Source organism: Myotis nattereri (genome assembly GCF_964212035.1).
Source record: "Myotis nattereri genome assembly, chromosome: 10".
Classification (NCBI taxonomy): Eukaryota; Metazoa; Chordata; class Mammalia; order Chiroptera; family Vespertilionidae; genus Myotis; species Myotis nattereri.
In genome coordinates, this window is record NC_138085.1 from 40,604,945 (window position 1) to 40,632,304 (window position 27,360).

At 37.4% G+C, this 27,360-nt stretch overlaps 1 protein-coding gene across 1 annotated transcript in view; it reads left to right on the plus strand.

Annotated features, from left to right (window-relative positions):
- Positions 1 to 27,360, plus strand: part of EXOC6B (exocyst complex component 6B) — a 530,863-nt gene that overhangs the window by 197,760 nt on the left and 305,743 nt on the right. Inside the window, exon 7 of the mRNA XM_081101107.1 lies at positions 20,228 to 20,404. Coding sequence (XP_080957233.1) covers positions 20,228 to 20,404 — 177 coding nt within the window. The remainder of the gene's footprint in view (positions 1 to 20,227; positions 20,405 to 27,360) is intronic.

The following is a 27,360-nucleotide window of genomic DNA, read 5'->3' on the forward strand; positions in this document are numbered from 1 at the left end:
ATGAGAGTTCCTGTTGCTCCACAAGCTCATCAGCATTTGGTATTGTCAGTTCTTATTTTATTTTAGCCATAACAGAGCTACAGTGGTATCTTGTCGCTTTTTTAATTAGCAGTTCTCTAAAAACAGATAATGTTGAGCATCATTTTATATGCTTATTTGCCATCTGTATGTCTTCTCTGATGGGGTGCGAATTCAGAACTTTTGCTCTTTTTTTTTTTGAGGTTAGGAATATTTAATTTTTAAAAAATCTTTATTGTTAAAAAATATTACATATATTCCTTTCCCTCCCTTTGACTGCTTTTAGCCTGACCCCGCCCACTGCCCCAGGCCTTCACCACCCAATTGTCTATGTCCATGGGTTATGCATATATGCATACAAGTTCTTTGGTTGATCTTCCCCTGCCACCCAGACCTTCCTTCTGAGATTCCACAGTCTGTTCCATGCGTCTATGTCTCTGGATCTATTTTGTTCATCAGTTTATTTTGTTCATTAGAAGCCACATATGAGTGAGATCATGTATACAATACTTGTCTTTCTCTGACTGGCTTATTTCGCTTAGCATAATACTCACTTTTTATTTGTTGTTTGTATTTGTTGAGTTTTAAGAATTCTTTATATAGTATTTTGTTCACCTGTTCTTTTATCAGATATGTATTCTGCAAAGATTTTCTCCTAGTGTGGATTGTCTTATTGTTTGAACAGTATCTTACACAGAGAAAATGTTTTTGATTTTAATGAATTCAAACTTACCAGTTTTCCTTTCTTGGAGATTATATTAGTAATTAGTATTGTTATCACCAAACTCAAGGTCACCTAGATTTTCTCTAATGTTATTTTCTAGTAGTTGTACATTTTATATTTAGGTTTATGATCCATTTTGAGTTAAATTTTTGTGTGAGAGTAGTATATAAGTTTGTGTTTAGTTTTATTTTATTGCTTGTGGATGTCCAGTTGTCCTAGTACCATTTGTTGAAATGGCCGTCTTTTTCATTGAATTGCCTTTGTTTTATTGTCAAAGATCAGATGACTGAATTTGTTTGTATTTATGTCTGTACTCTGTTCTCATTGGTCTGTTTTTCTATTGTTTTGCCAATACTACACTGTCTTGATTACTGTAGCTTTATACTAGTCTTGAAGTTGGGCTCTATCAGTCCTTTGATGTTCTTCATCTTAAGTGTTATGTTGATTATTCTGTGTCTTTTGCCTTTCCATATAAATCTTAGAATAATTTTATTGATAACCACAAAATAACTTGCTGGAATTTTTATTGGTACTGCTTTGAATTTATAGATCAAGCTGTGAAGAATTGATACCTTAACAACATTGAGTCTTCCTATCAATGAACATGGAATATTTATTTAGATTTTTGATTTCTTTCATCAGAATTTCATAGGTTTCTTCCTATAGGTTTTGTATATATTTTGTTCTATACCTAAGTATTTCTTTTGGTTGCTAATGAGTTTTAAATTTATAATTCCAATTGTTTATTGCAGGAATTTAGGAAAGCGATGGACTTTTGTATATTCACATCTATCCTGCAATTGTGCTGTAATCACTTACTAGTTCTGGGAGTTTCTTATTCTTTTTTTTTTTTTTCTGCATAGACAAATCATGTATCTTTAAACTAACAGTTTTATTTCTTCATTCCCAATTTGTATATGTTTTATTTCATTTTCTTGCCGTATTGCATTGACTAGGATTTCCAATATGATGTTGAATAGAAATGGTGGGAGAGAACATTCTTGCTTTGTTCCTGATCTCAGGAGGAAAGCATCTAGTGTCTCACCATGAACTATGATGTGCTATACGTTTTTTATAGACCTCCTTCATCAAGTTTAGGAAGTATGCAAATATGTAATGCCCTCCTTATCCCTGATCATTTTCCTTATTCTGAAGTCTGCTTTGTCTGAAAAAAAACATAGTTACTCCATCTTTCTTTGAATCAGTGTTAGCATGGTATATCTTTCTCCATTCCTTTACTATTTTGATCTATCTGTGACTTTATATTTAAAATGTGTTTCTTATAGGCAACATATAGTTGGACCCAGTTTTTTAATCCACTCTTTGAGTCTCTTTTAATTTACATTTGAAGTGATTATTGGAATAGTTGAGTTATTATTGACCATGTTTATAATTTTTCTTTTCATTGAATTTTTTAAATCTCTTTTTTGCCTTCTCTGGTTTTAATCAAGTATTTTATAATTTCACTAGAGGCCTGGTGCACAAAATTTGTGCATGGGTAGGGTCCCTAGGCCTGGCCGGCGATCAGGGCTGATCAGGTTCCCTGCCACCCCGTCTCCCTGCCTCCCCGCCTTCTCCTTCCCTAGCTCCCTCAGTGCCCCACTGCTGGTCGCCCACCATGTTCTGCCCCACCCCCTGGTGGTCAGCACACATCATAGTGAGCGATCGAACTCCTGGTCTCCCAGTTGAACTCCTGAGGGGACACTTTGCATATTAGCCTTTTATATATATATATATAGATTTTCTCTCTTCCCTCAGTAAATAATTATAATTTCTTTTTAAAAAATTTTCTACTTTAAGAATTGGAATATATATTTATAATTAATCTACATGTACTTTCAAATAACTATAACAATTCACTGGTAGGGAAGATAGAGTGTTTTAGTTCTTCCTTCTGGTCCTTTATATCATTGCTGTTATACATTTCCCTTATCTATAAACTGTAATAACCTAGCATATTTAGCTATTATTATTCATTTTTTTCCAATCTTATTTTTATTGAGGTGAAATTCAGATAACTGAATTAACCATTTTAAAGTGAATCATTTTAATGGCATTTAATACAGTCACAATGTTGTGCAACCTCCATCTCTATGTACTTCCAAAACATTTCCATTATCCCAAAAGGAAACTTAATATTTATTTATGCCATCATCTCTCTAGCAGACATAATGTACCAGATAATAAGAACTGAGCTAAATAGGATTTTAATATGAGTGCTTATGTGTATCTGGGTAGGAGTTAGACTGTATTTAATGTTTGCTGTAACCATAGTTTGTTAGAGGCTTTAATTTGCTCAGGTGTCTGTTTTTGTTTGCCCTATTGTCTTTGGGTTGTCTTCCTAGTGTTCCCTAGTTACTCTAGGGCTCCCTAATCTTATGTCTATCTTTTGTGTCTGCTATGATGTCCTGCTTTTGAATTTTTAAAGTCTGTATCTAATAATTACACATTTTGGAGCTTGTATGTAAATGTATTTCATCTGTCTTTCCCCACTCTGTTGTTTCCTGTTGTCTTATCTCGTTTTGTGTACGGTTACTTTTTATTGTGTGCTGGTCATTATACTTTCAAAATTGTAGAAACATTTTAAAGTCTAGGATGATAATTTTCTCCCTTGGAGAAGAGTTAAGTTTGCTTTTACCAGACATCAGTAGACAGTATTATTCTTGGATGTTTAGGGACAATAGTATTAAATCCAGTTTAATGCTTAGTATGAGTTTCTACAAGGGCTCTGTGTAATCCTGGTTTAAACTTGTCATAGGGTGCAACTGTTCAAGGTTCTAACCCATAATGAAGGATATACCAAGTCTATTCCTCCTGGATGGCACTTAACTTTCATGTCTGTTTTTAAATCACTTGGCATTGTAAAAAGTGCCATTTAGCCCAGACTGTTATCCTTTTAGTATTGGTAAATGCCCCAAAGGAAGAATGGCTGTAAATGTTGGTGTCTCTTCCCCATGCCACTTCCCTTTCCTGAATACTGGCTTCATAGACTTTCTCCATTTTATTAGCTCTCTGAATCTTAAAGTGGATGGCTTTTATATTTTGTTCAGTGTTTCTTATCTAAATTCTGTAGTTCACCGTTTCCTGAAGTAGATATTTATTTATAGTTATCTATACCCACATCTATTTTATAAAATTTTGATCATATAAAAATATATCTGGATATTTAAAGCTTGACATATTAAGAGTATTCCTCCATGTAATTATGTGTTCTTTAAAGACGTGTTTTACAAAATTATTGAATAATATTTTTTCACACTTTTGTATAATTTCCCAATCTTTTTTTGATCTTATTTTCTATTAGTAGACATTCACTTTCCCTCTTATTTGCTATATAATGATATTTCTAGATTCAAAGTTATTTACAGATTGTCACTTTACACATTTTATAAATCTAAACTTGGTCATCCTTACTGCAGTAGATCCCTACTGTGATAACAAAATGGAATTTTATTAGTAGGATGCATGGGAACTTTTAATATTTTGAGAAACACCTGGCTTTTAAGTTAAAACTGGAAACAGAAGCTTGTGTGAGTGTATAGTTTTACACCTAGCAATAAGAGAACACATGTCCATCTGATCTTAGGAAGATTTTATAAGTTTCAAATGGATCTTTGGCCCTGAGCCATTCTTGCTGTCATTTTTTATTAACATTGTTCTCTTTTTCTTCTTATGAAAAGCCTGCTTTTTGTAATATTGTTTCTAAAAAATATGATTCCATTCAAAAGGATATTGTAAAATGGTGTCTTAAAATTGTGTCTCAGTCCATTAAAAAGACTCATAAAACATCATAACACAAAATATGTAGTAACTAGTCAGAACCACAGAGTTAACCATAACTCTCTTTTAACTCTGTTTCATAGTAAATCAGCTTGCAGTCATCATCACAAAAGAGCAACTTTTTTTGAGACAAAAATCACTAGTTTCATTTAAAATCACATTTGTAGATAGATAGTCTAAATTGGAAATTTTAATAACAGCATTGAGATTAAATCTTACAGTTTACTAAGTTTTTGTGTAACATTTGTATCAGCCTTTTTATTTTCATAAACTAGATTATATATATAACTAGAGGCCTGGTGCATGAAATTCGTGCACGGGTGGGGTCCCTAGGCCTGGCTGGCGATCAGGGCTGATCTGTGGGGCGGCCTGTGGGGCGATTGGGGGTGGGAGGGGCTCGCTGGCACCTGCCTTGGCCAGCCTGGTGCTGCCTTCTCACCGACCCTGCCCCCTGCTGCTGCTGCTGCCAGTTGCCTCCCTCTGCGGGGCAACCAGAGGGGCGATTGGGGGGTCGGGGGGCGCTGGGTCCTGCGGGCTGGGGGCAGCTCCTGCATTGTGTGTCTGCCTCCTGGTGGTCAATTGGCGTCATAGCGACCAGTTGTTCTGGTTCTACCGTTCGGTCGATTTGCATATTAGGCTTTTATTATATAGGACTAGAGGCCCGGTGCACAAAAATTTGTGCACTTGGGGCGGGGGGGGGGGAGAAAGGGGGTCCCTCATCCCGGCCTGTGCCCTCTCGCAGTCTGGGACCCCTTGGGAGATAGCGACCTGCTGGCTTAGGCCTGCTCCCGGGTGGCAGAGGGCAGGCCCAATCCCTAGGTGCAGCCCCTGGTCGGGCTCAGAGCAGGGTCGATTGGGGAGTTGGGGCGCCGCGCCCTGTCATGCACAGAGCAGGGCGGATTGGGAGGTTGCGATGCAACCCACAGTCACGCTCAGGCTAGGGCCAATTGGGGGGTTGGGGCACCGCCCCCTGTCACACTCAAGGCAGGGTCGATGGGGAGGTTGCGGTGCCACCCCCTGTCACGCACAGAGCAGAGCCAATCAGGGGGTTGGGGCACTGCCCCCTGTCATGCACAGAGCAGGGCCCATCAGGGGGTTGGGGCACTGCCCCCTGTCATGCACAGAGCAGGGCCCATCAGGGGGTTGGGGCACTGCCCCCTGTCATGCACAGAGCAGGGCCCATCAGGGCGTTGGGGAGCTCCCCCCTGTCACGCACAGAGCAGGGCCCATCAGGGGGTTGAGGAGCTTCCCCTTGTCACTCACAGAGTAGGGCTGATAGGGGAGTTGGGGCACCGCCCCCTGTCACACACAGAGCAGGACCGATCAGGGGGTTGGGTCACTGCCACTCTCACACTCAGGGCAGGGCCGATGGGGAGGTTATGGCTCTACCCCGTCACACACAGAGCAGGGCCCATGGGGGGAAAGGGTTGGGGCGCCGCACCCTGTCACACACAGAGCAGGGCCGATCATGGGGTTGAGGCACCACACCCTGTCACACACAGAGCCGCAGGGTGATCAGGGGGTTGGGGAGCTCCCCCCTATCAGGCCCAGAGCAGGACTGATCAGGGGGTTGGGGCGCCTTCCCCTGTCACGAACAGAGCAGGGCAGATAGGGAGGTTGTGGCCCCACCCCCTGTCACACACAGAGCCGCAGGGTGATCAGGGGGTTTGGGCACTGCCCCCTGTCACACTGATCCCAGTGCCAGGAGGCCTCTTGGTCTGCTGATCCCGGTGCTGGGAGGAATATTACCCTTTTACTATATAGAATAGAGGCCTGGTACATGGGTGGGGATAGCTGGTTTGCCCTGAAGGGTGTCCTGGATCAGGGTGGGGGTCCCCACTGGGGTGCCTGGCCAGCCTGGGTGAGGGGATGATGGCTGTTTGCAGCTGGTCACACACCCTTCAGGGTGAGGGTCCCTACTGGGGTGCCTGGCCAGTCTGGGTGAGGGGCTGAGGGCTGTTTTCAGGCCGACTGAAGCTCCCAACTGCTCCTTTTTTTCTTTTTTCTTTTTAAATTCTGGGCCAGCTTTAGCTCTGTCTCCAGCTCTGAGGCCTCTGCTGCTGAAATCAGGTATCTGGTTTGTTTGTGTTCTATAATGAAACAATGTATAACTCCAGCTCTGAGATCCCGGGCTCACTGAAAGCAGGTTTCTGGGGTTTTGTTTAGCTTCTATATTTGTTACAATGTTTCTTAAACTGCAAGCTCAGAGGCCTGCAGCGGCAGGCGGGGAACGTTGGAGTCCTCCGTCACTGAAGCAAGCAAGCCTCATGTTCGCTTTAAGCTGCCTGGCTGCCGGCCACCACCTTGGCTGGCAGTTAATTTGCATATCACCCTGATTAGCCAATGGGAAGGGTAGTGGTCGTACGCTAATTACCATGTTTCTCTTTTATTAGATAGGATGTTTGGTCTTTCATAGATTGGCTGAATTGTAATAATTGCTATTCTCTTTTCAATGGCATATTTTTTAGGTAGTAGAAATGTGTTCTGTCTGTCTCATAACACTCTTCCTGTCTACTGTGGTTCATCAAAACTTAATTTTGTGGGAAATTGGGTTCAGATTTTTCATTTACCCTTATGAACTAGATTGTGGTTATGTTTAGTCTTTCATAGGCTGACTAAATTGCAACTGTGCTGTTCCTTTTTCTGTGATACTTCTTAAGGGAATGGATAGTAGATAGGTTCTTCTTATTCTGATACTCTTTTTACCTGACTAGTGTGGTTTAGGAAAAACTTATCTTCTATTTTGATAGGAAACTATTAATAAAAATAATAGATTATGGAAGGAACAAAGAAACTGTCATTTTTCATAATTTTACTCTGCCAGTTAGAGTGCTTGTCACACTCTCATAAAATTAATAGAATGGTTTGTTTAGAACTTTAGACACTTTAATGAAAACTTCTCAAGGTGGTTGAAGCTAATCTTTGGTAACTTTAATTTTTGCACTTTTCTCCTTTGTTATTTTTGCTATTTCCAGAGGGTGTGAATCAAACACAGTACAATAACTTAGGTAATTTTCCAATAAATACCCCAGTTCTGTATAAATTGCGTCCCTTGGTAGGTTTTCTTTAGATACTCTTTATGTTAGAATGTGGACGTAAGCTTAGTGTTTTTATAACTTTTCTATGCGTATTTATAAACTACAATGTTATCCATATTATTTTTCCAAATTTGCTTTGTTACAAGTGGTTTATTTGATATATGAATTTTAGTAGGACTATAACCAGGTTTTTCCTTGTGTGGAGTTTTTCCTCTGTGAGAAGTTGTCTTATATACATTTGGATTCCCCATCCTTGGTCTCTAGCATTCTTCATAGCCGGTGACATATCCAGTAACTTGAGTGCAGTCCTAAGATCATGCCCCGAAGTCAAGGTAATTTACTGGATCGAAGAAGCATACCCTGGTTTTCCTAGTAAACCACACGAAAGGTATGGGTTTCCTTCACTAAAAATTGGCTTCCTTCATCACTCTCTCCTCTTTAGAGGGCAGTTCGGAGGAGTGCCCTTCACTTTGATGTGGTTTTTAAATTTCTTCTCTTCATTGGACTTCTTATAGAAGCCTTCATTTGAAACAGAATGTTTAAATCCAGTGTGGCTTTCTGACACATCATTTTTTCCCCATTCAGTACATTTTCAGTCAGGTGACTTATATTGGATCTGTTATGTCATTTCGACGGTACAAAACATGAGAGAGGAGTAAGTAGGTGCACACAGGGAAGTAGTTCTAGTGACTCAGTGCACACACTTGCAGCAACTGGTTTTTAGATTTCTCTTAATTTTGCTAGTGGAAGGCTAATTTCTAGGCAGACAATATGTCTCTGTGGATCACTTGGGCAGAAAGAAATTACAGGATATACCTTACTATCCTGCTCCTTTCCACAATTTAAAACTTATTCTATTAATAAAATAATAGTGTTCTTCTCTGGACCATATGCCTTTGTGTTATGAATATTTAATATATGCTACTGAATATTTTCCATTTTCATAACATTTAAAACTCAAGGTACTTTGTAGCACTTGGTTGAAGTAGATGGAAGGGAGAAAATAAATTTGCGATTTACTTAAAATTATAGGTGCTATTTTAATTCAGGTTATGTGAATGTTATTATAGGAGTTATTAATTTCATATCATATATCTTGTCAGAAAAATTCTGGCACTTAAAAAATGATCCATTTATTATTTTCATTTTTAAAGTCCAATAATGATTTATTTTCTATGTATTTTTTTCTTTACTGAGTTAATGTGTTTCAGGTGTTGAAATAATAAATCTTTATAATTTTAAAGCTAGACCTTCACTTAACAAACTAAAATTATACAAGGACATATGTACAACCAGTTAACAGCAATTGGAACTACAAGTTACACTTCATGATTCTTTGTCCAGTACTTTTTTTTTCTTTATCACATTGTTTAGTTGTGTTGTCATAGCAATTTCTTTAATTTTAACTTCCTTGTGAAGAAATCTGTCAGAAAAAAATTTCTTTTCCAAACTGGGGCCTAACTGGATTCCTTTTTTTAATGATATTTTACTGCATCTAATGGTACATTTGAAAGGAAGTGTCATACTAGATTGGAATTGTCAATATAACGTTAGAATAGGATGCATTTGCTGTCCTTTGCAGTCCACTATTAGTGATATTTGATTTAAAAAATTTACCTGCCATTATTTTTCTCCTCCTACTTCCTACCACTCTTGACTCCCCTCCTGCACTCATCTACATTTAAACAAATATAATAGTCAGAGTTTGGAAGAGTTTGAAGAAATATAATAACAATATTTGCTTAGGTGACTAACTTGTACTTGAGACATTTTAGAAAGATACCCATTTGTTAATTTAGCATTTTGTTGAGAGCTCTTGAGACTCTGGCTTTTATTAGGATTGCATTCCTGAATTTAAAGGTGTGGGGAAAGGCAAGACATCTAGCTTCCTAGAAGGAAGACAGTGGATAAAGATTGATTTATTAGAATTTAAATTTTGCCAAAAGGGTGAGTCAATATAATTATTAATGAATAATTTTTGCTGTTCTGGAATAGATGTAAAGATGCTATTGATTTTATTTTCTACCACTATAATTATTCATTGTATTCTTTCTTAGGTGTTTGTTTTTCTCATTTGGGTTTTGATTGTAAGTTTTATAAATGGGATATCATAGGAAGTCTAGACGCTGATGCACATAATTCCTGCAAGAGTAGGCCGTCCTTCCCCTGGCTGCTGGCACCGGTTTCCCTCTGGCACTTGGGACCCGGGCTTCCCTCGCCCCATCTTTGTCCAGAAGGTCGTCTGGAAGGACGTCCAGTCTTATGCTTTTATTATTATAGATATTTCTCCTTAAGCTTGTTTTATATAGCAGAAATGGAAGGGACATGGAGAATAATAGCTTATTATCTAGTTTGGTGATATACAATGACTATGCTACCTGGTAACACATTTATTAGGTATTTGTATTTTAGATTTCATTTAGGTTGAGTTGACTGAGAGGAGTAATTTAAAAGTTACGTGAATTGTTAAGCCTGACCACAGAATATGCATAGTTGGTGGGTGGATATATGCCTACTTTCTCTTCCTCTCAATTTTAGCAGTTGTCTTCTGAAAAAAAAAAGGGGGAGGGGGGTTACATAAAAGTCTTTTTTTTTTTTTTGATATAATTTTATCCTTTGCAACAATGAAAGCATAGAAGTAGGATGTTAATTTAGCATTTTGTTGATACCATAGTTATAGTCGAAACGATTGGTTTGGTTGAAATATTGACATAGTTAAATTATGACTTTTTCTGGTCCTTTTCAGGTGGGATGGGTAATCCTTGGAGAAAGCCTTGCTTGTATAGGCCTTATTTTTCCTGGATGACTATGTTAAAACATGAAATATTAAACACCTAGGAGAGTCCTACTCTGAGGTTAATAGCTATCCTTGACTATTTTTCCTCCCAACTCTACCTATAATTTGGGGTCATTTTTATCACCACACAAAGATTGACAATAACAATGAATGTAAAACTCAACATGATATGTGGTAAAAAATTGTGGAGAAGAGTTAATGCTATTCTCAGATATAGTGTTAAGGATTATCTTGACATTGAGTTTATTCATAAACCATCCTGTTTTGGAATCATACATAATGACTTTAAGTTACCTGTTAATGTTCTAGCCATTCAGCAAAACTTACCACAATCCTTCTATCTTCAGGTAGCTAGTATTCTAAACAAATGTATTTGGAAATGATGAAGAAATTCTTGAAATATGACTAATGTGGTGGACATTGTTCTTTCAGTTATTAGAGTATGTTATAATGTTTACAATAGTTTAAAATCTGTGTGACAACTCAGGATTAAAGGATCGACTGCAGATGTTTGTCTCTCTTTCCTTAAGCCCCTACCAATGAAATAAATAGGCACTAAGGTCTGAAACACAAATGCCACTATGAAAGAGACTCTCCTTTATCACTTTGTATTATAAAAAGCAACCTCTCTTTCCTTTTTTGTATTTGATACCGTTCATTCGTTCATTCATTCAAGACCAATAAGGAGATTGAAATCATAATAAAAAACTTCCAACAAAAAAGGCCCAGGATTAGATGGTTTTACTAGTGAATTTAGTAAATTTACAAGACGAATTAACATCAGTCCTTTTCAAACTCTTCCAAAAAATTGAAGAGGAGGGAACACTCCTGAACTCCTTTTAGGAGGCCAGCATTACCATGATACCAAAACTAGATAAGGACACTACAACAAAAGAAAACTGCAGGCCAATATCCTTGATAAATAGAAATGCAACAACTTTAACAAAATAGTAGCAAGCAGAATTCAACAGCACATTAAAAGGATCATACACCTGATCAAGTGGGTTTTATCAGTCTTACCTTTCCTTTTCAACATAGTACTGGAAGTCCTAGCCAGATAAATTAGAGAAGAAAAAGAAATAAAATGCAGCTAAATAAAAAAGTAGGAGGTAAAATTGTTTCTGATTACAGATGGTATAATTTTACATATAGAAAATACTAAAGATTTCACCAAAAAAAGTTAGTAATAATAAATGGAATGAGCAAAGTTGCAGAATACAAAATCAACATACAAAAATCAGTAATTTTTTTTTTTTACATTGACAATGTATTTCTCGTAAAAGAAATCAACAGTCCCATTGACAATATCAGACATTGTAAGATACTTAGGAATAAATGTAATCAAGGAAGCACTGTTATAACACATTGATGAAAAAAAATGGAAGAAGACACAAATAAATGGAAAGATATACCATGTTCATGAGTCAGAAGAATTAATATTGTTTAAATGTCCACACTATCCAAAGCAATCTACAGATCCAAAGCCATCCCTGTCAAAATTCCAATGGTCTTTTTCACAGTAGAAAAAAATCTAAAGTTTATATGGAACCACAAAACATCCTGAATAGCCAAAGCAATTCTGATAAAGAAGAACAAAACTGGAGGCATTATTCACAATAGCCCAAACATGGAAACATCGTAAGTGTCCACTGATGGATGGACAGATAAAGGAAATGTGCTGTATAAATACTGTAGAGTATTATTCAGTCGTGAAAAGAAGGAAATCTGTTTTTGGTGATAACATGGATGGATATTGACGTCATTATGCTAAGTGAAATAAGTCAGGTAGAGAAAGTAAAAAACTACATGGTGTCACTTATATGAGAAATCTAAAAAAAGCCAAACTCTTAGAAATAGAGAGTAGAATGGTGGTTGTCAGGGCCTGGGAAGTAGGGGAAATGGAGAGATGCTGGTCAAAGGGTACAAACCTCCAACTTTAAGATGAATAAGTTTTGGGGATCTAATATACAGCATGGTCACTATAACTAACAATACTATATACAGTACTTGAAAGTTAAGAGAGTAGGTTATAAATGTCACCACACACAAAAATGATAATTATGTAATGGAATAGAGATGGTAAGTAACCTATTGTGGTAATCATTTTGCAATATATATGTGTATCACATTAGCACATTGTCCACCTTAAACTTACATATGCTACATGTCAATACCATCTCAATAAAGCTGGAAGAAAAAAAGCTGAGGGAAGTGTATAACATAGCAGAGTGTATGAAGTCACAACTGAAAGTACAAACAAAGGTACATGAGGAATGGAGAAAACAGTTTAATACAGAGAACTTCATTGTCTGAGACTTTGGAAGTCTGAGTTATGATAGATGATAGGGGCACATTAAAGATGTGATTTGTTGAAAGTTAGAATATAAAACTTTTAATTCCTCCACTTTTCTTCTCTTGTTCCATGTATGGAATATTTGTACTTACATTCTTAGGTGGGTGATTAGAAGATTCTTTTTAAAAATAATCAATTTTTATTGAATTTATTGGGGTTACATTGATTAATAAAATTATATAGGCTTCATGTGTACAATTCTATAAAACATCATCTGTATGTTGTATTGTGTGTTCACTACCCAAAGCCTCGTCTCCATCACTATTTACCCTCTGTTCCCTCTTGTACCTGCCCCACCTCCCTTTCCTTTTGATAATCACCATACTGTTGTGTCTATGAGTTTGTTGTTCTTATTTTTACTTAATCTATTCACCTGTTTCACCCAGCCCCCATTCTCCCTCACCACTGACAGCTAAAAATTGATAAAAGATTGCCACAAAGTTCCATTGATTTCCCCAGCAAAGAGGTGATCTCTCTCCTAGTCTCCCTAAAGTGAAGTTTGCTGGTTGACAAGTCTTCCTGTGCCCACAGAGCTTTCCATAGCTCCTAAGTGATTCATTATAAAATACTAACGACCAGCAAGGATCCAAAGACATTTGAGGAAAATATCCAACTTGAGACCAAAATCTATCAATATGAGAAAACAAATATTAATAATAAATAACTACCTGGAGACAACAGAAAACATAGAAAACAGAATATGTCGAAAAATGTAATTTGAGTCCTCAAAACTTAAAAATTTGGGTCTTTATGTGAAAATGTTACAAAGATCATCAGAAAGAACTATAGAATTCAGTACTAATTAAGAATTCTAGACAAAGGGAGAAAATTATCCAAGCAGTAATACAAGAAAATTCTCCTTATCTGAAGGATGCAAATTTTCAGATTCATGGATAAATTACCCAGTATAATGAACATAGGCAAATTAAATATGTTATATTATTGTTTCTTCCTTTGCTGTCATGTTTTGAAACCTTTACATTCAATGGTAAAGAGAAGTAATGCCTATTGGTGCTTCGGGGCTAGGAAATAAGCATCCATACACTTTTATGTGCTATTATGAACTGGCATCGTTTTTCTGGAGGGAAGTTTATTGATTTTGCAACACTTAATATTTGATGTAGGTTTTCTATTTGTAAGAATTTCCCTAATAAGACAATTAAGGACATGCACAAATTTTTTTCTCTGGAGATAGTCTTTGCATCATTATTAAGTAGCAAAATATTGAATATAAATGTCCTGTGGTAGGCTATGTTTAAATAAGCATTTGTTCTTTGAATTGCAATGCAATGTTATAAATGTTTTTATTTGTTGAGAAAGGTATTTATAGAATATTTTTTGTGCAAAAGATTACAAATTTTTATTTAGTGTAATTCTTTTCTGGCATACCAATATAAATGCAAATTGCAGATAAATAGAAAATGCAGAGAAGCAAAAAGAGACATATTTATATATGCACAGAAAATTGGCTGGGTTGTCATTCACCAAAATAACTGATTATTACTAAGGGGAGATTTTGATAGAAACCCTGTTTTGAAATTGCAGCTCTTTTGCACTTATGATTGTGGAGATTTGAAGGGCAATTGTAGAGTCATCATTTCTTGATCTTGCCAGTTATTTTCAGAGCTATTCATTGGGCTTCAGACACAAAACAAGGGCCATAATCCTGCTCCACTGCTTTGTTATATGGGGTGTTATTTTAGCCTAGGTTTCCCTGAGGGAACCTGAGTGGTTGAGATGTGAGTGATCTATGGAACAGGAGTTCAAGGATCAGGAGGAGTGAGAAGAGAAGTTCGTGGAGTAAGTACAATGCTAGGGTAGTTTGGTTCCTTAGTTCTTGGGACTTTCTAAGAAGCCATATGGAATGGATGAGGGGAGGGACACAATGCATTTATCTTGGTCAATGGTTGCCTCACTTCTGGGCTGACTATCTTGAGTGCTAAGTAGTTCTTGTGGGATTTTACACTGTGGTATTAACAGCAAAGCCCCAGGGAAGGAAGCTGGAGGTGTGGAGTGTTAGACCTGGTTTCAGGTTACATGACACTTCCAAGCTTCCCAGAACTACTTACTGATGCTAGAGCTAGCTAGAGTAAGAGCTGAGGTATCTAATGCCTGAAATGTTGTACTAATGCAAAATTGAATGGCAATGTGTAGTAATATTAGATGCCAGCAATAATTAATATCTAAATATTTTTTAGATCTCAGAGGCTTCCACAGTAGAAAGTAAAACAGATTTCTCTCTGATTTTCAGAGGGAAGACAGTAGAGCTTAAAACTTTTAGTGTTTTTGTTTTGTTTTACTTATCTATTAATTCAAGATTCTTTACTTATATTATCTCATTTAATTCTTGTGGCGGTTCTAAGGTACATTTTGTTAACCTTGTTTTTTTTTTGTTTTTTTAAATAGATGGGAATGTTGGCTAGAGAAGTGAAGACACTGCCCAACATTATAGGATTAATAAGTTTCAGAGCTTAGATTTAAAGACCTGTCTTACTCCAATAAGGTTTTTGTGTGTGTGTTGGTTTTTTGTTATAGCACCCTATTATTAAAGTCCATGTAATTATGTCCGGTCTCCAACCCTTCTCAATTAGTTTCTGATTCTAAAGGTCACTTGCATATGTTCCTTAAGCCCACTAGAGGTCAGTATTGGGTTGATAAAGACAGGAGCCTTCAGTTTTTGATTCACATTTTAACTCTGAGTCTTATTGCTAGGCACCCTTGGAAGTTGTAGTTCGCAATAAAACTTTATTTAAGTGTATATATATATATATATATATATATGTATATATATATACATATATAGTATTAAATTATTAATTATATGTGTATATATGTACATATATAATGCCTCATAGAAACTCTTCAAGAGTTGTAAACTATTAATAACAAATTTTTAGGATAATAGTTCAGATTAGGTAATTCTTATGGGTTTTTGGGTTTTCTACCTCTTCTAATAGGTAGGAGAACATACAAACCCTGTCTTTTGCAGATAGCCCTCTCTTTTACTGGGCTATATCTTATTTGCTCATAGATTTCCTTTGTTATCTATTGCCTTTATATAGTAACCATTTATCCAAATTTAGTGTATATGTGCCACTGAATCTGGGCTTTGTGGATTCTAAGAATGATAAATGGGTTTCTTAGACTCAAAGAAAGAAGAATCTGTACTGAAGTGTGGTACTGTCATTTGTTTATCTGGCTATCTGGCAGGTTTACTGAACTCTTCTCCATCCTGCTCTCAACTTACTATTCCCATGGTTCCTTCTATTTGGAATGATCCCACCATCTAGTCAACAAGGCCAGAATACTTAGAGTTATTCTTATTTCCTTCCTATTTTTTATGTACTACAATCAAATTAGTAAATTCTGGTGCTTCTACCTTTTATATATCTGCTGATGCCTTAATTCAGCGGTTCTCAACCTGTGGGTCGCGACCCCTTTGGCGGTCGAACAACCCTTTCATAGGGGTCTCCTAAGACCATCCTGCATATCAGATATTTACATTACGATTCATAACAGTAGCAACATTACAGTTATGAAGTAGCAACGAAAATAATTTTATGGTTGGGTCACAACATGAGGAACTGTATTTAAAGGGCCAGAAGGTTGAGAGCCACTGCCTTAATTCAAGTCCTCATCATTGTTATGGACTATTATAGTGATCTATATTGATTTTCTTATTTCTAGTCTCTATCTTCTCCCAGTTGAGCACACCTGTGATCCTAGAGGATTTGCCTGAATTGGAAAGCTGATCCTTGCTTTAAAGTAATTCCCTTGCTTACACTCTTTCATTGTTTCTCCATTGCCTACTAGCTAATGTCGAAACTGCTTTGTATGACATCTTTATAGTTCTTTATAAACTACGTTCCTATACAAAATTACTTATTCCTTGGGTGGATAATGTTATTATAGCACACATAGTCCTTTCTCATGCTGTTTCCTTTTTCTGGAATGGTCACCCTTTCTACTTAACTACCTTTGGAAAAATTATATTTATGTTTTAAGAGCATGCTACCTGTTCCTCTGTGAAGTCTTACCTGAGACCCCTCCAAGCAGCTCTGATTATGTTCTTTATTCACCCACTGTCTTCTGTATTATTTCTATTATACTTATTGTGTAATCTGCTTTCCATAATAGTTTGATGTGAGATTCATGAGTCAGAGACTATTTTTCTTTCTATATTCAGTGTGTAGTACAATGCCTGGTACCAAGTAGACCTTCAATAGATGTTTGACTGAAAACAGGATTACAGAGAGAAAGCACCATGAATTAGGGCAGTGAGAGGAGGCTGTCTAAAGTCAGAATAATTTAGTTGGGTTTTGAAGGAAAGGTTAGAGTCAGGCAGAAAGAGGTCATTCAGTAGAGGCACAGAAGTGGAAATATACCTAGTATATTATGAGGTAGAGTCTGATTCAAGTGGAAGATTCATGTTGGATAAATACATTGGAAAATTAGGTTCAACTTCCATTATGTGGAGTCTAAGTGACGGATGTGGAGTTTGGATTGTACTTGTTTAACACCGCCCCCCCCCCCCCACCCCAGTCTCTCCCATGTTTACTTGGTGTGATGAATGATGTGAGTTAGGAAGAGCCTGGCCTGGCCGTAGTAGGCAGGGGAATTATAATGAGAAGGTGATGAGTTCCATTTTAAGTATGTGGGAATGGAGGTGATGGTAGAGCACCCAGTAATAACAGGAAGCTGGAGATGTGCTATTTGATCTTGGGAGAGTGGAAAGAGTGGTAAGAGAAGAGGGATTGAGGAACAAACCCTGCTTAATTTCTACATATTAGGAAACCAGAGAAGAGTGTATATGAGGGAACCTTAAGGAAGAGGTGGTTAAATGTGTAAAAATTTTCAAAAAAATAATGAACAACTAAGAAAAAGAAAACACCTAAATGTTTTCTAAGGTCTAGCTGCTACTTGTGTGCTTCGTATCCTCCTGCCTCCACTTCATCCCACGTGGCAGAAGACAGCTGCTTCTTTGGCTCATGATTATAAAGGTTGTCTCTGGAGGGACAGAATATATGGTCCTGGGGATATAGCCTAGCAGCGGTTCTAACTGTGGGTTGCGACCCCTTTGATGGTCCAACGACCCTTTCACAGGGATTGCCCAAGACCATTGTAAAACACATATACAATTGCATATTGTTTTTGTGATTAATCACTATGCTTTAATTATGTTCAATTTGTAACAATGAAATTGGGGGTCACCACAACATGAGGAACTGTATTAAAGGGTCGTGGCATTAGGAAGGTTGAGAACCATTGGCTTAGAGTGTTAGGAGAGAGCTCTGAAGGGTATTTACTGTCTGCCCCCCCCCCCAACCCCGCCAAGGGCTTTTTATTTTAAGATATATGTATGTATTTATACGTCGATATCTATATTTACTCTTCTCCACTCTTGCCAGTCCCATACTTACATTCTGAATAGCTGGTAATTTTCATTTGCAGTCATAATGGGTAACATCTGAGGATTTATTTCATTGCTTACCTGCGATGCAGTGTTTCTAACCTGGCCAGTTCATGCTTAGCAGCTCTGCCCTGACTGCTTTTTTTACACACCAGAGAAGCCTTGATGATGCTAACAGAGATCCCAGGTTCGATGGAGCTTTGGAATAGTAGTTGAAATGCTTTCATTTCCAACATAGGGTTTGTTATCTTAATTTGTGTTCTTCCAAATTGATGTGAAAACCAGATACATAGCATCTAAAAAGAACAGGTCATAGGAGATTTAAAATTAAGTGTGGCTTCTCTTGATTACTTTTGATACACTGGTACTATTTTATTGATTGTGATAGAAAAATAATTAACTTAGGATTCAATAAAATGAGACCAACTTAAGAAAAAAGTGTTTGGCATTGCTGTACTGAAGGAGAGAATGGAGTTAGGGACAAGTGGCCACTCTCTAGTTGAGGGCTTGCTTTTCAAAGTATAAAAGCTGTAGGAAGTTCTCCCTTCCTTTGTGCCTCCCCAGAGTTCTTGATCCCTTTTTGTGGGGTTCGCATTAAAAGTAAGGGGGAAGAATTTACTTTTGAGAGGAAAAGAAAGAATATTGTATCTGTATCTAATTTTAATGCTTGAAAGATATGTATGTTTTATGTACAAACCTAAATTAAGTGTTTTTGAATGCCTTTGCTACCTCCGTTTGTTACCATTTTTATGTAAGTCAAAGCAAAATATCAATGAGTACTATGTAGAGAAACAAGTTTGTCCATTGATTCAAATCTCTGGAATGTAGATTCTTTTCATTTTCTTGGCAGAAACTAGCTCACATAGTTCAAGTTTTTCTCTGTCCTATTAACCAGTGCCTGGACTAACATCTTATACTTAATATTTCTCTTGAATTCCTTAATCTCATTCAGAACATTTGGAAACTGATTTTTTTCCTGAACTAATATCCATTTTTCATTGAGGAGAAATATCGTATATTGATTAAGGTATATATATTCTGTCAAAATTCTCAAGCTTTATATTTTAGGATGATATTATTATTAAAAAAAGGAAACTTCCATTATGAAATACTTTTGGAATATGCTGGGTTAAATCAAAGAAGTTTTCTAAAAATGAACTTCTCCCTATTTTTATTTTGTTAATAAACATTATATGTCTATAAGAAGGCTACATGATATGCAGTGTTTCCCATTTATTTGATCACAGAACCCCCTCTTTTGGGGGAAACATGTTGCCATGCTTTGAGGGACTATTGGAATAGTGGGAAGATCACTGATGTGGAATTTAGAAGATCACACGTTGAGATTCTGATTTATTGCTAACTGGACCCCATCAAATTCTTTGTCTTCTGGCCTCAGTCTCCTGAGTGGGGACTGCGGTCACTTCCAGCCCGAATGCCGTCTGCTTTAATACTTCTGGTGTTGACCCTGGAAAGTGATGCTGCCCACCTCTTTGTATCTATTGAAATCACACCATCATTTGAGTCTATTTTATTAGGTTGAGGGGATTACACTTCCTTTTCTCGAAGAGTTCAGAAGAAAAATCTTTAAAACTTTGTTTTCCACAGGGGAAACAAAGGTCATGAAATCCTGTTGGATTATTAGTTCAAATCACTCTATTAAGATATTTTATTTCTGATCAGGAGAATTGTGTTGATCTCTTACATCCACACAACTGCTTTTAAGAGTCCCCTGAGCTCTCCCCACAAGGTTTCAGCATGCCATTTATCTTGTACTATTCTCTTGGCTACTTAGAGGAAAATGGGTAGATTTCATTTTTGTGATGATTTAGTGGGTATATTTGAAAAGTATGATGATAATACTGTATTGACTGATTATCTACCCCCCCCCTCACCCCCCCGTGGAAAGTGGGAAAATAAATCAAGAGGTGTAACTTCAGGGTTAAAAATGTATACATTACTTTGTTTGGGTTTATTTCTGCGACTAAAACTTCATGTATTAAGGTATTTTGTTACGTTTTCTTTATGATACCAATTTGTTGAAAATGAGTTTTTTGAATGCTTAATTGCTTTTTTCTTAATGTGTGTGTGCATGTCTCTGTCCTAGGCCCAGCAACAAAGAAACCTGGATAACATCGTCTTGCAACCACCCAGAATAGGTAGCAAGAGAAAAGCTAAGAAAGATGCATATACAATTTTTGATACGGAGATAGAAAGCACTAGCCCCAAGTCTGAGCAGGACTCAGGAATTCTGGATGTTGAAGATGAAGAAGATGAAGAAGAGGTAACTAACATTTGAACTGGGGATGTGAGACTGTTGTTAGGTTTAAATACAGTATGTTTGAGATGTGATGGAGAATCTATTCAGCTTTTGTGATATTCTGGAATTTAATGCTATTTTAAATACAAATAAGCTCCAATTTAAGTAAATGAAGATGCACTAAGATATCTTAGATTTTAATTCTTTAGATTTTTAAATGCACTTGTCCATTCTTTATGTTTCAGGGTTTTTTGTTTTTTTTTATTGTACACTGACTGGGTAGGCACTACATTAAGGGAAGAGTAGAGTTTACCTGACCCGGAGAAAGAGATCTAGGTGGCCTCCACTGAAACTAGAAAAGGGTCTTTGGAGACCAATAAAAGATGATATAAAAGTAGGGAATGAACACAGGAATTTCTTAGCCTTGAGTTATGGTTCAGATTGAAATTATAAAGTTGAGAATACATTTCTGGAGGAAATAAATGTATGAGCTATTATAGAGAATCTGGGAATTTTGTGACATATCCATAACCTCTTAGATTAGATCTGTGTCACTTTCAGGTAAAGAATAAGATTAAGTGGCTTACCTAGTACATATTTTTATATCCTTCTTTGTTGTTGGAAGTGTGTTTAATGTGTTTTTAAAAATAAAACTCCCATGACATGAGATTTCCTGTTAAAATGTTTTTGTAAATACTTATTTGTATAATGGGATTAGTTTCTCTGTAAGTCTGGTGGTTGTAGCATGGTCATTGGAGTCAGACAAACCCTGGCTCTATCATTTTATTTTTAAAAAATTAGCAAAAAATCCCATTCATTTACTTTTATATTGTTCAGTGACATGTGCGAGGAACCATTTACTCCTATACTCAGTTAATCCGTTTGCCTTTAAGTACTTGTCTCGTTTTAATTGTTTTATTTCTCCACATAAAACTGGGCTCACTGCCTTGTCCCCTTCCTTGTCCTTTGTTATACCCTTACTAATCTCCTTCACTCCTCTTCCCCCAAAACTTGTCTAACTTCATAATCTTAGGTAATTGTTTAATCTGTTGGCACTTTATAGTGTTTCATCTATCAAGTCAAGGTAGTATTCTCTGCCCCCATAGGTTTGCACAAGTGCCTGTCATAAAAGCTGGTTTATATAAATGTTAGTTTGTTCCCTATTTTCATTACTCTTCCTTCCTCACTTCTATTAAGTATCACTAATGTCAGTATCCCTGTCCTTATTCTTCTTCTTCTTTCATGTCAAAAATCTAATAGCCACCATTTAAACTGTTAGGGCTGAAAAACAAATAACCAAGTTAATTATGTGTCTAAAACATTAACATTTACATTTGATTGAATGTCTGAGAGACTAACATATGTGTAAAGTATTATATTTTTAATATAGTTGTCATTATTGAGAGGACATTATTGAGAGTGAATAATTGCATTTAAAATTTATACTTTATCAGGATATCTTTAGTGTATAAATGAGGTACATTAATAGTTAACAATGTGTGAAAATTTTATCATAATCCCTATTGTACTTGGGTAACAAGAACTTTTAATAGCTCTAAGAAATAGAGCTAAGAAAAGAACCAGATAGTTGCCTAATACCCATGGAAATAGAAAGGGGCAGAGAAGACTTGATATCCTGAATATTTTCTAATATTCTCCTTGCCTGGAATGACTGGTACTGTAGGAGGTAGATCTACCTTGGAGACCAGACTGTCAGGTATTAGGCTCATCACTGATGACAAGTTACAATAGTAGTACAATAAAGAATCAGTTTCAAGAAAGACCAGTTAATGCCTTTTATTTACATTCTGGGTACCTGTCAAGGAAATTAAATTAAATCAGGCACTATGCCTTAAGGAAACAGAAGTTAGACATAGTCTATGCTCTGGGGTAATACACACCCCAAAAAGATGCTTAGATGATAAGTTAAAAGATTGAAATATATACACAGTTCTCATATATCATTGAGAACCTTCTGGAAAAGAGCCATTCTTTATCACTAACTCACTGAATATTCTGAGCACGTCCCTTTTAATTTTTGTGCCATATTTCTTCTTCATTTTATCTTCTGAGGTCCAGAGAAGATGAAGATGGTGGGACTAGTAAAGTGTGTTGGGGTTCCTCATAAAGGAAGTATTAGAAGAATGTGCTTGGAAGTTAACTTCTTAAAATGCTCCCAAATCCCAAATCAAACAGAATTCACGTTAGAAATTTGCTGATTGAGCTCTTACAACAAGAATTCAGCCCTGCACTGTCATCTAATGGCATCCTATCTCTAAAAAAATGTCTACTTTATATTTATTTACTTCTCAGTTTGAATCTTCTTCAAGAGCACATTCTTAATCTCAAACCTCATGTAGAGAATTATTTATTTAGATGTCTCCAAACTGGTTTCTTGGCATAGTTCTTGCATGGTGTGAATAAATTCTTCAGATAAGGTCTTTCGTGACCCACTGTGACGTTCTGACCTTCATTCTTGTCATTCTTCAACAGACCTCATTGAGAGCAGCGTAAATAGTTTTAGAAATATTTTGACTTTTAAACTGTGGCATAGAATGCTGTAGGACAGATGTTCTTAGTCTACTTGGGGTAATATATTAGTTTGAGAGTTTGATAAAAATATATGGAGTCTTTCCCCAGTAAGACGTACATATATTCATTTACAAAGAATTCTGCGTGGAATTTCAGGGGATTCATGAAACTCATATTGCCCCTAAGGCCAAAGTTAAGAACCTATATTGTAGGGCAGTACTTCTTGAACTTTGACGTGCATAGGATCACCTTGTAATCGTATTAAAATGCAGATTCTGATGCTTCAGGTTGTGGGTGAGATTCAGAATCTCCATTTTTAATAAGCTCCCAGGTGAGGAGGTGCCTCTGGTCTCAGAGCTCACTTTGAGTGGCAGTTGTATAGAGGACCACAAAGAAGCACTTTTAATGCATAAAGAAAACAAACCCAGGGTTTGGGGTTCCTACTGATTCTTCATGAATATGGCTTAAAGTTTGCCAACAATGACTGCAGTACTTGAGGAGAAAGTTATATTTCAGTAATCGGTTGCTTATAACAGATTGCCATTATTGTTTTTGAGATTTTGATTTAACTTACTTTAGATATTTTTTATTCTCTGAAGAACTTTTTACCATTTCTTACGCGTTGAATGGAAGTATACTTAAATCATTCTTTAAGTCAAATGATATTTTTAGGTTATTTACTATGTCTTTAGCTTGATGATACTTAATAATGTTACCAATGTTGCTAATAGGAATGGGTTTCTTGCGATATCCCAAGAAAAGAAATTTCCTGAGACTCACATGGGAGGATGTGATATTGTAGAAAGCTTTATTACTGTGGAATCAAACCCCTGAGTTTCCAAGCTTTCATTTTCTGAGTCCCAAGAAAAGTTCCATTTTGCCTTTAGCAGGGCTAAAATCAGAGCCAGTGTCCTGAATTTCCATTCCATATTTGCACGCTCCAGCTAGCATCAGGTTGGTTTAGCTTGTGTTCCCAACTGCAGCCCATTAGTTCATTGCTTGTAGGGTCCACATGGCTGTGGACCATACAGACGAATGCAAGGAAGCAGGAACAAGAGAGCCAGGAGCAACAAGAGTGCCAAGAGAGCATGGGCTCCTTTGTTTAGGGGATTATGTATTCCCAAATTTTCCCACACTTGCAGTGGCCATGCCCATTCTGGCCAATGATCTCTGTTCCTAGGTGACTGACAGGTATTTTCCCTATGCCACCCTAATCTCACAGTGAATATGTTTCCCCTTTTTTCAGTTCCTTCCCCCAGCGTTTTGCAGAAAGTAGGCCAGTGGTTCCCTGGGGAGTGTGAAATTGCAGCTTCCTGGTGAAGTTGCCCAAAAGACATGCCTATAATGTCTGGCTTTCCCTTTGCTTCTTTCCTATTATTAACTAGAGGCCCAGTGCACAAAATTCATGCACGGTGGGGTGGGGGGGTGTGACCCTCAGCCCAGCCTGCACCCTCTCCAATCTGGGACCCCTTGGGGGATGTCCAACTGTGGGTTTAGGCCCAATCCTGGCAGTCGGACATCCCTCTCACAATCCGGGACTGCTGGCTCCTAACTGCTCCCCTGCCAGATTGATTGACGCCTAACTGCTCTCCTGCTGGCCTGATCACCCCCAACTGCCCTCCCCTGCCCACTTGATCGCCCCCAACTGCCCTCCCCTGCTGGCCTGATGGCCCCCAACTCCCCTCCCCTGCCGGCCTGATCTTGCCCCCAACTGCCCTCCCCTGCAGTCCTGATCTCACCCCTAACTGCCCTCCCCTGCTGGCCTGATGGCCCCCAACTGCCCTCCCCTGCAGTCCTGATCTCACCCCTAACTGCCCTCCCTGCAGTCCTGATCTCACCCCTAACTGCCCTCCCCTGCAGTCCTGATCTCGCCCCCAACTCCCCTCCCCTGCCAGCCATCTTGTGACGACGTTTCGGTGGCCATCTTGTGACGGCGTTGTGCGAGGGCATCGCATGATGCCATCTAGGCTTTTGTTATATAGGACACTAGGTAATCACTATGGTATCAATAGGAGACCATAGAATGAAATGGTAGGAAATCCCAAATATCTAGAATATAACTTTGCACAAGGTTAGCATGTAGTTAATATATTGTTAATTTGAAATCAAGTTTGTATCAGAGATGGAAAAAACTAGGAACTGTGGATGAAGTTACAGTAGTAAATTGTCATTTTGGATGAAAAACCATCTCACATGTTGAACCATCTCACATTTGAAAGAGTCAGTCTCTTGATTGCTGATAAGTGTTGCAGAAAAAGTATTCCCCAATAAAACTATCTGTTTTATGTTTGTCTAAGCTAATGAAAGGGTCGCCTTAATTAAGGTAAGGGTTTTTTAATTTTTTCATCTGATATAATAAAGTTGAACTATATAAACTGCTGATATTTGACCATTTTTGATTCATGACTTAATTCAATTGATTTTTAATGGAAATATATATGATTTCAGGAATTTGGTTTGAATCTCTATGTCATCCTGTGGTATATGCAGATGTACTTGCTCTTCTGTAAATGTCTAGATAGGACTTAAAATATTTTAGAAGTAGCAAATACTTTAGATTGAGAGTGTATTTATGGATCTAGATTCATCAAGAATGTTATTTTTGAGATATTTTAAGGTAAAATACAAAGAACCCCATAAGGTGATTTGTAAGAAGAAGGACGTAATACCTACTGAGGGTAGGGTTATTGTGAGGATTGACTGGAATAATATGTATAAAGCTCTTTTCACTGTACTTTGGACACACAATATCTATAACAAGAAAAGAGTAATATGCTAATTAGACCAGATGTCCTTCCGGATGTCTTTCCAATTGACCTTCTGGATGAAGTCAGGGCTGGGAGGGAAGCCTGGGTCCCAGGTGCCAGAGGGAAGCTGGTGCCGGCAACCAGGGGAAGGAAGGCCTACTCTTGCACGAATTTCATGCATCAGGCCTCTAGTTATATAATAATTACTAGTTAGGCATTATGTCTGTGTGCTGTGTTTGGAGAATAAAGTTTATAAAACTTGATACAGGTTTCAATAATGTATATTTGTATGGACTTAGAAACACCATCTTCTGTAAACAAAAAAAAAATACTGAAATTAAGCAGTATTGAGTAAGAAATAGTTTGAAAAAGCAGGGCCTATAATTTCTTCTTTGTTTTTAGGTTCCTTCAGAGCTTCTGCATTATTAGAACATGGCATTGTAACACACCTAAGGCACATTTTTTTTTTTTTTTGCGAAAGAGATGATTTTTTAAAAATTTTTTTATTTTTTATTGCTTAAAGTATTACAAAGGGTATTGCATATGTCTCCTTTTTTCCTCTGCCCTTGACAACCCCCTGGCCTCCCCTACCCCCCAGTGTCTTATGTCCATTGGTTATGCTTATATGCATGCATATAAGTCCTTTGGTTGATCTCATACCCCCCCCCCCCTTCTGCCCCCCTCCTCTCCCCGGCCTTCCCGCTGCAGTTTGACAGTCTATTTGAGGCAGCTCTGCCTCTGTATCTATTTTTGTTCATAAGTTTATAATGGTCTTTATTATCCATGAATGAGTGAGATTATGTGGTATTTTTCCTTCATTGACTGGCTTATTTCACTTAGCATAATGCTCTCCAGTTCCATCCATGCCGTTGCAAATGGTAAGAGTTCCTTCTTTTTTACAGCAGCATAGTATTCCATCGTGTAGATGTACCACAGCTTTCTAATCCATTCATCTACTGATGGGCACTTAGGCTGTTTCCATATCTTAGCTATGGTGAATTGTGCTGCTATGAATGTAGGGGTGCATATATTCTTTCTGATTGGTGTTTCTGGTTTCTTGGGATATATTCCTAGAAGTGGGATCACAGGGTCAAATGGGAGTTCCATTTGTAGTTTTTTGAGGAAACTCCATACTGTCTTCCATAGTGGCTGCACCAGTCTGCATTCCCACCAGCAGTGCACGAGTGTTCCTTTTTCTCCACATCCTCTCCAGCACTTGTCGTTTGTGGATTTGTTGATGATAACCATTTTGACAGGTGTGAGATGATACCTCATTGTAGTTTTGATTCGCATCTCTTGGATGATTAATGACTTTGAGCATGTTTTCATATGTCTCTTGGCTTTCTGAATGTCCTCTTTTGAAAGGTGTCTATTTAGATCCTTTGCCCATTTTTTTGATTGTATTGTTTATCTTCTTTTTGTTAAGTTGTATGAGTTCCCTATAAATTTTGGAGATTAGGCCCTTATGAGATATGACATTGGCAAATATGTTTTCCCATGCAGTGGGCTTTCTTGTTGTTTTGTTGATGGTTTCTTTTGCTGTGCAGAAGCTTTTTATTTTGATGAAGTCCCATTTGTTCATTTTCTCTTTAGTTTCAAGTGCCCTAGGAGCTGTATCAGTGAAGAAATTGCTTCGGCATACGTCTGAGATTTTGTTGCCTTTGGATTCTTCTAGAATTTTTATGGTTTCCCATCGTACAT